Source organism: Styela clava, chromosome 15 (assembly GCF_964204865.1).
Source record: "Styela clava chromosome 15, kaStyClav1.hap1.2, whole genome shotgun sequence".
Lineage (NCBI taxonomy): Eukaryota > Metazoa > Chordata > Ascidiacea > Stolidobranchia > Styelidae > Styela > Styela clava.
This window is the reverse complement of record NC_135264.1, coordinates 18,310,169-18,323,672: the sequence shown is the minus strand read 5'-3', so window position 1 is coordinate 18,323,672 and position 13,504 is coordinate 18,310,169. Positions and strand designations below refer to the sequence as shown.

The following is a 13,504-nucleotide window of genomic DNA, read 5'->3' as shown; positions in this document are numbered from 1 at the left end:
AAGTCTTTATTTTATATTTGACTGTGTTGTGTAATTGGGATTTTGAAATGAACTAACACCAATGCATTCACAAAACTTGTTCTCTCGTAGTATCTGTACCAGGTTAAGGCCTTATTTTATCCCGTTTTTTATTTCCTTATCTTAGTTCTATTACGAGTTTGGGGCTGTCTGAGAGGCCCTTACCTGACAGCAGTTACATGAAAAAATATTTGACAGCGAGACATCCAGCAATATTTCCACATATACCAATATTCACCCACTGAGAGATTCAAACCAGCACACTGATTAAGGCGCTAAATATTTGAAAATTTCATAAAAATTTCCCTGCAAGAATCCTGCATAATCCTGTTCAAATATCCGATTTTAGATGAAACCAACCTGTCATATCAGGAAAGTGTGGAGTCGTCGATTTTAACATTTCTAAGAATATTTTGAAAACTACAATGGCTGCTCCATCGTTCAATAACGCTTCTCCCTCTATGATTGTTCCGAGGTATTTCTGGTTTCCTGTCAAAATAAAAAAGCTGACCTTACATTTGACATGGGCAAGCAAAATCCAGCCCATTGGGTAATTCAATCTGGCTCAAATTCAATAGCTCAAAGAATTTGTTGAGATTGTGATTAAATATGGTTTTGGCACAAGGCTTATTGTTTTGCATTTTTGCTTTTGCAGCACAGTAAATATTGTTCATAAAATGTAACTCTTAATGTCACACTTACGTCAAACATGGCCCTTCAGTCAAGGCGGGCAAAATTTTTTGCCCCTGGTTCCAAAACCTCGCTCACGCCTGCCTTATACGACAGAATCATTTCAGAATAATATTGTACAAATTCATCAAAGGGAAGCTGATAACACCACATATTCGTATGGCGATCCACGGCTCTCATCCAGTAACCAGATAAAGTCGCGTACTGGAATAGTTCAGCACCTCAAAAATGTCCAATAATCTCATGATTGTGCCTCCTGAAGCACACTTTCTACTCACCATGCATGGTGAAAATGACATTTTTGAAACACCAGGAATATTTAAACAACATGTTATGCCCACTTGTCTCATACTTGTCCCACAAGCCCCTTTTGTAGTACACTTGAACCACATGGCCCAAGGTATTTAGTATGGCTTTTTACATTACCTTGGATGTTTGAGAAGATTAACTAGAAAGTGGTTATGTCAACTACACTCATGTAACAATCCCCTATAGTTCCTTCCACTGTCCAAATTTGGGTCCTTGTGTAGTATGTGCACTAATATGACGGACACCGGAACGTAGTATGTGTACCAGGTTAGGGTTAGGTCATAATTTCAGGTGCAAATACTAAGGGAGTCACTTGGCTATTATGTTCTGGTGTCCGCCATCTTGGTGAACATACTATGGGAGCGCCCAAATTTGTGCAGCAACCAATGGCTGATAACTACCCAGACCTACCTAATTCCTTTAGCAATGCGACCACGGCCACTGGATCTGTTGCACTGATAATCGCTCCGAATAGGATGGCAATGTAGAGACGAGCCTGAATAAAAAATAAGAATGTGTTTACTCTGCCTTTATGTTTGAGTGTTCCTAACTACTGATTCTTTGCTAGTGGATACGTACGCATTGGATAGGATAGGATTTACGTATTTATCCAGAGAGAGAGGGATGCCGATAAGACAGATTAATCATATGGTGAACTACGGCCTCCATAAACTACCAGTACATGACATGTATGAGATTAGTTACGCAGTCATTTTTTCAGATGCATAGACTTGATGGTGGAGGAAGGCATAACCCGTTGGTTACGTGAGCACCCTGTGAACGCGAGTGGTTGAGCAATGCTCTGACTCATATTTAACCCTCACTGACTGCAAGAATCAAAAACGCCTATATTCAAGGATTTGAATATCATGTCTCACACTTTTCTTTGTGGAAGCGAGACACGAGATATTTGGCCACTCAATTTCATCTCTGATACAGATCAAAGCTCTTGGACCACTGATTTTCAACCAGTGGGCCATTGCCCACTGCTGGCCCATAGATGCATTTTCGAGTGGGCCACAAGTCTATCAAAAATTACTATGGTTATTGAAAAGTTTTGTTTCATTTGTGTCACTGTAGTTAAATTTTTATTGTAGTAGCAATGAGTGATGCTGCCGCTTTTTATTCTAACTATTAAAGTGAAAGTATTTAATTTTGCAGAAAGATTCTCGATTTTCTTGTAGTTTTTCCCTTGCATGAGAAAGTTAGTGGGTCAAGGAATTTTTATGCAACGAAAGTGGGCCATGAAAGAAAAAAGGTTGAGAACCACTGTCTCAGACAAAGCTGGATAACTGTTGTGATAGTTACAATTGACAGATTCCGATCAAAACTGAAAAGAGTAACCATAACTAGGTATACATAGTTTTTGCAGAGCCTTATTCTGAGAGAAGATGAACAGTGGCTCGAAGCACCATTATAAAGAATCACCTCGAAGTTGACAATATTCCCGATCTCTGGCACAAGGAACGATAGCATGGCTGTCAACATGGTGGAGACCATCAATCCAGGTACGGATAGCAGAGCAACATGGCCGATGGATCTGAAGAGGAATAAAAATAGTTGGGTCATTTTTGTTTCTTTTCTATTTACATTCTTTTTTTTTCTTTAAAGTATTGTAGGCTTAATAACAGGTTATGTCACATTTTACAATGAGAACATCATTGGCGAATGGCGATTAGCCAACTATAAAGACTTTATTTTGTCATTTATGATCAAGTCGTCCTATTGGCCTCACTCCATAACATGTGTGAAATAACATTCCATTTTCAGTCAGTTAAGTCCGTACATACGCTCGTCATATGGTTAAGTTTTTTATTGGCTTTATTCTGCCATATTGAATATGAAAAATTCTATCCTATACGCATAATATTACACTCACCTCCAGAAAACATGAGTGTCAATGACGTAGGCAGATTCAAAGATAACAACGGGCAGAAAGACGTGAAGAAATAATTCAGGATCCATGTCGCTCAGGAGGAAGGGTTGAACTTCCTAAAATGCATAAATATTTTAAACAGACACGTTCTAAACGTTTGCTCCTAAGTGAGACATGAACAAAAATCCGCTGGCATAAGTTATTTCCCCACAATCCTTATATAAGGGGTGAACACCCCCCTAAAGTTTCACACACACCCCTCTGCCCGCCTTAATTTTGAGGTGTGGCACCAGTCATACCACGCTTTAATTCCGAACTTGAATATAATTGTATATTAATATCCAGAAAGTGACTTAATATACCAGTGTGGTCAGTCAAATACAAATAACATTTTTATAAATTACAAATAGTTTCATGACAATAGCAAAATATCTTTCACTCCCTAAATTTTGAAACACTACCTCCTAAAATAAAAGGCTGGGTGCATACTGGCTGATAAGTATAATGCTACCGTGTCAAGCTTCTGGTTTAAAAATTAGAAATCGAGTCAAAAAATTATATTTATTATAAGTGTGAGAATGAAAGAAATTACTAGTACTTTGTTCAGGTTAAGGCATGGAAACGTCGTATGAAAATTTGAATATTTTGGTTTGAATAATAGGTCCGACATTGCCCGTGGATAAGATTAATAGCTTGACTAGAAAGTCTGTAACTTACCACTGCATGGCTGGCGATTCCGGCAAGTAGCATTCCCACTAACATAAGGAACACGGTGTAGGGCAGTTTCATGAGGCTTCCGTATTCGAATTGAGAAACGAAATTCGCCCATTTCCGTAGCAGAATGCGGAGGATGGCTGTAAATAAATGATATATTGTTACGCTTATCGCGGCAGGCGACAAGACGCTTATTGATAATTAAGATTCAGATATTTATTTTTGTCGTGCAAAACCAAATACGATATAAAAAAATATATATAAAAAAAGGCTTGCAAGATGCAACAAATCACAAAAACGGTTATCGGCTTGTTGCAGTTGATGAGAGGTCGTCGCGAAAACTCACAAGGAGTTATCTAGTTCAGTGGTTCCCAACCGCCGGTCCGCGGACCGGCTTTTTTGTCGGTCCGCGAGAGATTACGTTGCTTTGTTTTTCTGCCGTCTTAATCGTTTTACCGGAGCCGAAAAAACGAAGTTCCGTTTCTGTGTGTCTTTCTTACGCATAATGGGTGTCCAGCACTTCATTTTATTACGCAAATATATGGTATTATTTTATGTTTCACCCATTTCTGTTTTTGGGCGGCTCATTATTTCATAATTTTTCTGTGAAATGTTTTTAAGTGTGTTTTTTCAACCAGAAGCCAGATATTGCATTATATTACGTGAATACCTGTTATTATTTTCTGTTCCAGTCATTTCAATTTTTTGCCGGCCCGCGATCACATTTTATTAATTTTACCGGTCCGCCAGGGTAGAACGGTTGGGAAACACTGTTAACGATATGAGGCCATGGGCATCGTTCAGATACCAGTCCAGTACGAGCATGGGAAATAGGTGACGATTTATTCTTTTCGGGCACATGGACTTAATGACGGAGCCGTAACCCAGGTCGGGCAAGTTTTTGAACCGGAGGCCAAAAGACGGGCCATGTGAGTGTGACAGGAAAGTTACCTTTTACGAACAACATTCACAGGGCTGCAAAAGTAGAAAACAATAAGCCTTGTGCCCAAACTAAATTTAATCGGAATCTCAACAAATTCTTTGAGCTATTTTTAGCTAAAACATCAAAATTTGGTTTTAGTTTAGTTGTGGCAATATCAGGCGGGCCAGATTAAATTACCCAACAGGCCGGATTTGGCCGCGCGCCGTAGTTTTCCTATGTCAGCCGTAACCCACAGCGAGAAAAAAGCGCTTATTTTAAAGATAGACGAAGCTGCACTCCTCGCCGCCGTAGGGTGGTTCGCGTCACCTCTGGTTGGTTACAGCTGTGGTTCGCCATATGGATAAGCCGTCTTATCGGCTTTCCTCCCCCCGGGATAAATATGTAAATCCTATCCTATCCAGATAAATGCTTGTACCCGTGCTAAGGCTGGTCTTAATTCATAGCGACAAAATTTAGCTAGTTTATTATTAAGTATATATTACAGAAAGCAACTCGTCTTATTTCTAGATAGGATTCCAAAAATAAGAAAATTACAAATTATCCAGTTATGTTTAGGAATGCAGATTGCACTGTAAATTTGAATTTTCAAATCAATCTTAAAACGAACCCTAACTGGGTAATTACTAATATTTTATTTTCAAATGTGGCGTTTCTCAAATATCACATTTTCGCATTAGTGGCGGGATGTTCCTACAAACGAACAGACTATACTTCCTATAAAATTAAGATGAATCACGTAGGGAAGATTACTTTCGTCGCATGGTAGGCTACATGGTTCAAATAGTCTAACCCTAGCGTCTGGTAGAACGCAGATTTATATCAGTATTTCCGAGGATTGGCTGGTTAACTGCTCCATACCAGACTTAATAAGCAATAATGGCTTCCCTCGCCCAAAATAGGTAAATTAGGGTTGCCATACCGTCCGGAAAATTCCGGACATGTCCGGGATTTAGGGTTAAATTTTGCGTCCGGGAAGAATTTAAAAAATGCTCAAATGTCCGGAATCCGGAATTTTACTGCATCTGTAATCGTACTGTGCACACTGCTCATGCAGAACATTGTTATTTCGTACCGTGCGCATATTTTTTATACGAGGTCATGAAAACAGTCATAGACTGTCCGGAATTTTTCTTTTTCAAATATGGTGACCCTAGGTAAATAGCAAAAATCTATTTCTCACCTCCGACGCCGCAACAGCCAAACACAAACAAAATCGTTGTTGGTTGGTGATGACCGGTGTGTCCTCCATGGGGGTCTTCTTCTTCGAGCGTCACATTAGTTCCATTTAGCGTACCGTTGTTATCTAATAAAGTTTCGTTTCCAAGAACTTCAAGCATTTTCGCTGTATTTCAAGGCGTCTTTTTCTTTGAGAATTTCAAGTTCTGAGCGGTCGCGCCGCTCGGGTTCAACTTAGCTAAAATTCGCCTCTTTTGCGACGAAATTTAGGCTTATTTACGTTGTTGCGGATTATTCATAGCTTCAATACAGTTAACTCACTCAAGGAATAGCGGAAACAGCAAGAAAAGCGGCGTTTTTACTTGAAACAGGAAACAAACCGCTCCAGCGGTCGGTACAAGCTTTTGCTTTTGTTTACATTGTGAATTTGACAAATTTCAATATGATTTGTTGCGTCATAGTAAACATTACTATTCGATAACAATTGTTCATAATCAACTAATTATGCTGCCCGTTCCGCATCACTGTCCATTTTACAAATAAAAATGCGTAATATAAACTATTATCTTCGTTTGAGAATAAAAATAGTGGTATATGAGCGTGTTGAATGCGGTCCTTTAAATACCGAGCCGATGTTCTGCCGTAAAGCTTATCTCTTCACCTGAGAATCGGGTTTGTTTTCGCAGAACAATTTATTTAAACCTAACCTGGGGATTCCAATCTGTTGTACGACTGTTCCGCCGCCATTAAGTCAATGCATCTGGAACAATTACCTGTGAATGAGATTTTTATATATTTATCACGAGGAGAGGAAAGCCGATAAGACGACTTAATCATATGACGGTCCACGACCTCTCGTCCGGTTTTAAGTCCATATCAGGTATGAGAATAATCAACCCGTAATTCTATTCAGAAGTCGAGTTCTTGCTTCTGGGTGGATCGCTATGCTAAATCGTTAGTCTTGTAACTGAGCAAAAGTGGACTGTAAATAGTTTGCCAATCGATGGAAGTGGTCGCCGAATGAATATTACTTTATCAAAATTCTTAATTTTCTATATTGCCCCTGATGTGTCATACAATCAAAGCAGGCGAACCCACGACTCCGCACTTCGGTACACAATAGATCCATTGGCATTCATCACATTGTAGATGAAGCAAATGTTTGGCGAAGTATGTTCCCAAGCTTTTCATTTTCGGGATAATGTTTCGAAATTAATGAAGTGGCAGATATTCTGACTTCATTTTCTACATATTCGAACACAGTTATACTTTGTTAGGAATCGGAGTGTGGACAGAAAATCATTGTTGACGATGCACATTTGCTTGAAGCTAGGTTACGATCACAAAAAACAAAACTTTCTTGTAAAAGCAGACATAGGAAAGAAAGAATAGCCGTCACAATATGCCGGTATCACATCAACAAATAATCGAAAATACTACAGGTTCGAAATTCATTTATTAAATGTACAATCAGGAAAAAAAAGGAACAATTGAAGTCATTCGAGCATGGGCAGCAGAAAACGTAGCATAGGCCTACTACCAATGGTCACCCACTTGTTGTCCGACACTGAATAAAGATATCCACACTTAAAAAAAATATATATATATATACAGAGATGGTGCTTCTTGGAAAGTACGAAAATATTTACATTCTTTTAAATACATAATGTCAACAAATTGATTTTCTTCAGATTTTCTGATTTTATTTTTTTGCTTGGTTTTTAAATGGCAAACAAGTAACTCGAGGAAAATTATTCTTACGAATTGTGACTTTGAATAAAACTTTTGACGGAACATTTCATTTATGTAAACTATCATTTTAAAATAAAAAGAACCAAGATCCGCAAATTTTGAATCGATTTTAAAAGAACTGGATACTAGAATAAATATCCTTAAAAACAGCTTAGAATCCACTTAATCCGTGGAATCAGGAATCGTGTATTCGACTCGGGTACAGTACAGTACGGCACAGAGGTTGTTTGATATTACAATTAGGCTTGCACGTAATTTACGGATTTACTTCGAGTTACGGAAGCGAAGTTACGAATTACTATTGGTCGAGCGCTTTCGCGATTGAAACGAGCTCTCTTCAGAGCAGTCAATTCCGTCGATTGTAAAAAATTAAAGTTTAAGTAAAAGAAGTTAGAGTTCCGGTATTCGCAGCCGTTTTTCTCTCTCTTGCTTCAACTTCTTCCGGTGAAATGACTAAAGAATTTAAGAGATCAACTTATAAAACATGGTCTATTTGTAAATGCCGTGATAATTAATGTCGCGCTTATCAAACAGCAATATAAAGACGGAAGAGAAATTGCGTAATGAACCAACGCAGCTTAGTCTTTTCGGCATCGGTAAAGCGATTGAGACGGCAGAGAAACAACAATACGACGTGATTTCCCGTGTTTATTCTGCGCGAGATCCATTTTCTATTACAAAATCTTGATGTTCTGTTACCGATTTTATCGTTATATATCTGTCCGGACTTGGCATTGCTCAATATGCTTTTCACAATGCCTCGCAATATGTCGGCCAAATATGATTACCTGTCTTTACCAAATGCGGCAACTTATTTTGATTTATCGTCGACTCGAATACCACCGGCACTCGACCAAACTTGTGTCAATCTTGGCAAATAGGATTGTCGACTTGAGTTGGAAAAATAAATTAATATTTTCATGAGTGCAAAATAAATGTCACAAAATGCATTGTTTTGCGATATAACTTTGTATTTTCGGAGAAGGCATGTCATATAAGTACGGTATTTTAAATAATGCGCAAATAATTAATATTTGATCTAAATTTATCGCAAATAATGTTATAACTTTGATTTAATGTAAAATGAAGCATGGAATTCGGAATATCGTCAATAAGTCGGCATCAATAATTATTATAAAATGCTAACTAAGTAGTAAAGTCGGATATTGTAAAAAACGGTGAAATAACAAGTCTTCGTCGCGAGGCAAGCGAAAGTATAATCAAACGAGAGAATACGCTTGTAGTTGATTAATAAATTAGCAACCCGGAATTTTTATTTAATACGAAAGTCGTATTAATACGTTAACACGATTTTAAAAAAGTGAACTATCGTTTCTTAAATATATTACCAGTGTTGGTAATGATAAAATTGATCGCATAAAATTTGGTGATAAAGTGGATATAAAGTGATAAAAATCAGAATAAAATTATTTTGAATTCACTCCTTGATATTTGTCTTTAACATCTGTCGCCGCCGTGTAGTACTGCCGGGAATATGAAAACCATACTTCGATGTGCCATTCGGAATAGAAGTGGATTAAATTGGTTGTTATGATAGGTTTAAATGCGTGAAAAAATATCGCAATTACGGGGTCATTACGTAATCGATTTGGCCGTAATTACGGAATTGATTTTTGTCAATTACTTGCAAGCCTAATTACAATACATACTATTCAAACGAACAAAAAAATTCCCAATTTTTGGTCACCGAAGTCAATACTACGATTCAGATTCTGTTTATTTGTTTGTTTTACAATTACTTTTTTTCAAGGGTATGATAAATTCATTCTTTTTTCTCTTACTACGCACGAAGTGTGTCGAGTGTCCTGTACAAAAACATTTAATTCGTTGTTTAAACAATTGAAAATCCGCGATACAGCTAGTACAATAAAATTGAAATTCTAGAAAAACAAAATGTCATTCGCTGCCTCCATAAACACTTTATGATACAATAATAGAATAATAGTCTAGTATGAAGCAAACATGGTGGACATACGTCGAGACCAGAGCCGTAGAGTAGGAAGTTGCTTTTGGTATCGGGAATATTCCACTCAAAAGTTTCTCACAAAATCTCTAAATAAGCGGTGTAAGGATTGGAGAGATAATATCGGCGGAATATTCTGTAGAATAAGTTTTGTCGGTGGACTCTTTTTGCGTGTGTGTGAGAATTATTGGTTGTTTTTTATGCTGGCATCGAAGATTTTTCTCCTCTTCGAGACCAGAATTTAAAATTTCTAAAATAGGGAATAAATTTACGATTTGACTGAAACTGAAAAGACTTTTCATAGTATTTTTTTTTATCCCGGTCTAAGTACATATCACATATTAAATTCTCCAACCAGAATATTTCATTTCTCAGAATCTGATCAAAAGTTTTATCCGCTCCCACAACCCTGGTCGTTACACAGTATATAATAAAACACGAAAATAGACAGCATATATCACGTGGCAGTTGTGTATAAGAGTTTGGGAGAATCGCATCCCAATCTGTGCGGACTATTATTTCAAAAATGAAATAAAGTTACTTTCCCTCGGCGGATTCGCTAGATTAACAAATGTTTAATCTAATTAGTTGAAATGACAAATGTAGTTGAATGCTGAGAGCGGGCACGAAAAAAAATATTATTATTTTTCAGATTTTTTGGATGAAAAGGTACCATACAAAATATTTTATTTATGAGGTGTTTCGAAAGCCAATGATTTGATTTTAGTATTAATACGAAAGATGTTTTGGCCTTAACGTTGCTCAATTGAATTTGAGTTTTTCCAGCTTAGGTTGAAAACAAATCGCATACGATTTAAAACTGAATTGAAAAAAGAGTGCGAGTTGTGCGTAACAATATCTAAAGCTTCTTTGAAGAATAAAAAAACTACGGAAACAAAATATAGTCAGAGAGAATAAAAAGAACCAAAATAGGCAAAACGATAATTTTTTTGCAAAGGCTGGGAACAGCTGGTTTAACTGTTAATCGTTTTAATTTGATATATTGCTTTGCAGAAATATTGGCAAGCCCGCACAAATTGGATGCGACCCCCCAAAACCCACTCCATGATTGACTTTAACCCAGTAGGAACTATTCTTCAGTCCCGAGTAAATATTTTATGGTGCAATGACATGAAGATTGGAATAAAAATCATTTCAAACGCAAGTTTTAAAATAAATAGACAGGTAAAAAAAGCAAAGGAGTTTACACATATTGGCGAAAAAACTTTTTTTCAGTTATCTGTGCCATTTTAGACAGGGAATTGGATCAGGGTGCTGAATTGTGGGTAAATTGTAACTACCGGCACAATCGACTTTCAATTTGAGGTCGCAAAAAGACTATCAATTTTTTTTATTTTATATTCCCGTGGAAATTCGCAAACAAAGCGACAAATAAGCGTTCGTAAATAGACTGCAGAAAAACAAGCGAGACAGAAACCTTATTATTATCCACTACAGTAAAAATAATAAATAAATAAAAAAAAGTACATGTTGAAAAAAATCTAATATCCCGATATTAATTTGTACAAATACAGTTTGGCGAAATATGAAAATAAAATCGTGACTACTGTGAGAACCAAAATATGTACAGGAAAAACGCATTGACAGGAACAAAGGATGATTAAGCAACGGTTGCCTAAATCTTATACTTTTTACATGAGCTTGCTCAAAAAAAACATCAGTTAGAAGGTGGAAAGACGGGCTGCAGCGGATAAATAAAGTGCCAAGATCTGTAAAATGGTTTAAACTCGCGAAAGAGATGTCAGTGAGGGATTATATCTTGTTGTTGCCATGTTCCGCTCCTGTTGTCCTGTGATTCACTGGTGCTTCCTGGTGGCAGTTGTGTTGGTGGCCAAAGCTCAGATTGCTGAGGTTGCTAAATAGTCAAGAGTAATAAACTCCAAATTAGCATTTGAATGCGTTTTTAAGTTTGCCTAATACTACCCTCGCTAAAGCAAAGTGTGAATTGGAATAAAATTCACATATTTATACCGGGGAAGAAAAAATCCCAGGAGACGGCTTAATGATATGGCGAATCACATCCTCTCGTTCGGTTACCAGTTTGTGTTGGTTCAGGGATTAGTTAGTCAGTTATTTGTTTCAAATGCATGGACTTAAACCAAGGTTGTGTTGTGGGCTTAGAAGCAAATTTGAGTTAACAAATAAATGTTGTGATAAAATATGGTTTAATTTGTTGTATGCATAATAGTAAAGCAAGGTGATGGAAATATAAAACATAATGAAAACAATTTATGTTCAAGACCAAACAGATTGAATCATACAGTATGTTGAGTGTGTATAGTAAACTATTCTTTTTGATTTTGTCCACTATTCTGATTCTATAATCGGTTCTTATTTATTATTGTCTAGAGCAGTGGTTCCCAAACTTTTTAGAATTAAGACCCACTATTTTTCACCACAGCTTATGGCGACCCATTTAACTTTAATAAATTAATAAAAGATTGATGGAGGAAACAAATTTAATTTTTCAAATTGAATTTTCAGTGAATCTAGTGAGAAAGATGAGCTTGTTTCTTGCTATTTTCCATGATAGACTTGACATTTATTTCAATTTCAGATAGTTTTAGACGTAGAAAATTGAAAATTGTTTATTTCGAAATTTGCTTTTAAATTTGCTTTGCCATCGATCCTAATAACCAGTATAATTAATCAAAGGTTTCTACATCCTTTCACGACCCACTGAGATTCCGCTTGCGACCCACCAGTAGGTCGCGACCCATAATTTGGGAACCACTGGTCTAGAGAGTTATAGAGTCGAAATAAACTCATACATGAGCTTTACATAAAAGTTGAGTGTGATAGTTGCAGGACAGGCACTACTGAGGGGGGCGACAACCTTTTGTCGCTCGCGGGCCAAAATTAAGGTTGCAAGTCACTGGCGGGGCGCACATATTTTTAGAAAGTTGGAAATCCGATCGGTTGGTACTTTTTATAATAAAAATCAAGCAGTGATACATCTCTGGAATAGAGTACAAATTTAATTCCTCATTGCATCTCATAAAATCCCATTTGAATATTTTCAGCGCCATCGAACCCTTTGCACGTAGCATCAACTTTTCTGCGTTTTGTTGCCATTTGTTTAATTACAATTAAATTATATGCCCTTTTAAATTATATGCTCATTAAACAAGTAATTGTGAATTATATAATTGTTAGATTATAATATAATTTAGACTGAAGAATATATTCGTCAAAACGGATGTTTTGTTACTATAATTTATTGAAGCGTCGCGGGCCAGATTATAGTGCTCCGCGAGGCGGATCCGGCCCCCGGGCCGTAGGTTGCTGACCCCTGCACTACTGTATCAAATGGAAACTCACATATCCCTAGCTAAAAAGTTAACAAAACTTGATAGAATTAAAGAAGGACTTAACAGAAGTACTTGCAATTGACAAGGTATATTTCATTTTTGTAAGTTAAGTTTGACTTATAAATCAGCGGATTCCAGATTCAGGGTCGAAGATAGTCGAAAAATGAGTCGTATGAAGTACAGAAAAATAAAAACCCAGGAAGTGTTTGTAACCAATAACCATCAAAGGTGGCAACACTTTGATAAACCTTTAATATTTGTCATTTGATCAAAATTAATTCCTAACCCTAAACACTATTATTACAAACTATAAATGACTCTACTAAAAAAATTTCATGAAATAAATATTAAAACCATGGCTAGTGCAGTAACAAAATAGCATCTAATGTGAAGTAAGCCTAAGCAGTAAACATCATTCTTTTTAATGGTTCTTTCTGTTTTCCTAACTATGAGGAAATAAGCAGTACTAACCCATTAGATTGTTGATTTATCCATCATGTCCGATGTAACTTGATGGTCTTCCTATAGATAAGAGATATGAACTAAATAACTGTTGTATGCAATGTGAATATAGCAAGAGGTAAGTCTACTTTGATTGGAATTTTTGAATTTTTTATTTGAATATTCATACACATTTTGATTAACATGACCTGCATCAAGAGTGTGATGTTCTTGGCAAACTGCCTATTTCATACTTACATTTTTACTTG

At 36.7% G+C, this 13,504-nt stretch overlaps 2 protein-coding genes across 4 annotated transcripts in view; both read right to left on the bottom strand.

Moving 5' to 3' along the window:
* Positions 1-6,137, bottom strand: part of LOC120334035 (sperm-specific sodium:proton exchanger-like) — a 28,554-nt gene extending 22,417 nt beyond the window's left edge. Inside the window, exons 1-6 of one of the 2 annotated variants that reach the window (XM_078109534.1) lie at positions 5,731-6,137; positions 3,611-3,747; positions 2,897-3,009; positions 2,446-2,557; positions 1,429-1,513; positions 379-507 (exon numbers count right to left, since the gene is read on the bottom strand). In XM_078109534.1, the coding sequence (XP_077965660.1) occupies positions 379-507; positions 1,429-1,513; positions 2,446-2,557; positions 2,897-3,009; positions 3,611-3,747; positions 5,731-5,887 (733 nt within the window). In that variant the 5' untranslated portion in view covers positions 5,888-6,137. The remainder of the gene's footprint in view (positions 1-378; positions 508-1,428; positions 1,514-2,445; positions 2,558-2,896; positions 3,010-3,610; positions 3,748-5,730) is intronic. The other variant, XM_078109535.1, reaches the window with a different exon arrangement.
* Positions 6,138-7,163: 1,026 nt separating this feature from the next.
* Positions 7,164-13,504, bottom strand: part of LOC120334029 (uncharacterized) — a 29,222-nt gene continuing 22,881 nt past the window's right edge. For both annotated transcript variants that reach the window (XM_039401471.2, XM_039401472.2), the window contains 2 exons: positions 13,266-13,316; positions 7,164-11,338 (listed from right to left, as the gene is read on the bottom strand). In XM_039401471.2, coding sequence (XP_039257405.2) covers positions 13,282-13,316 — 35 coding nt within the window. In that variant the 3' untranslated portion in view covers positions 7,164-11,338; positions 13,266-13,281. The remainder of the gene's footprint in view (positions 11,339-13,265; positions 13,317-13,504) is intronic.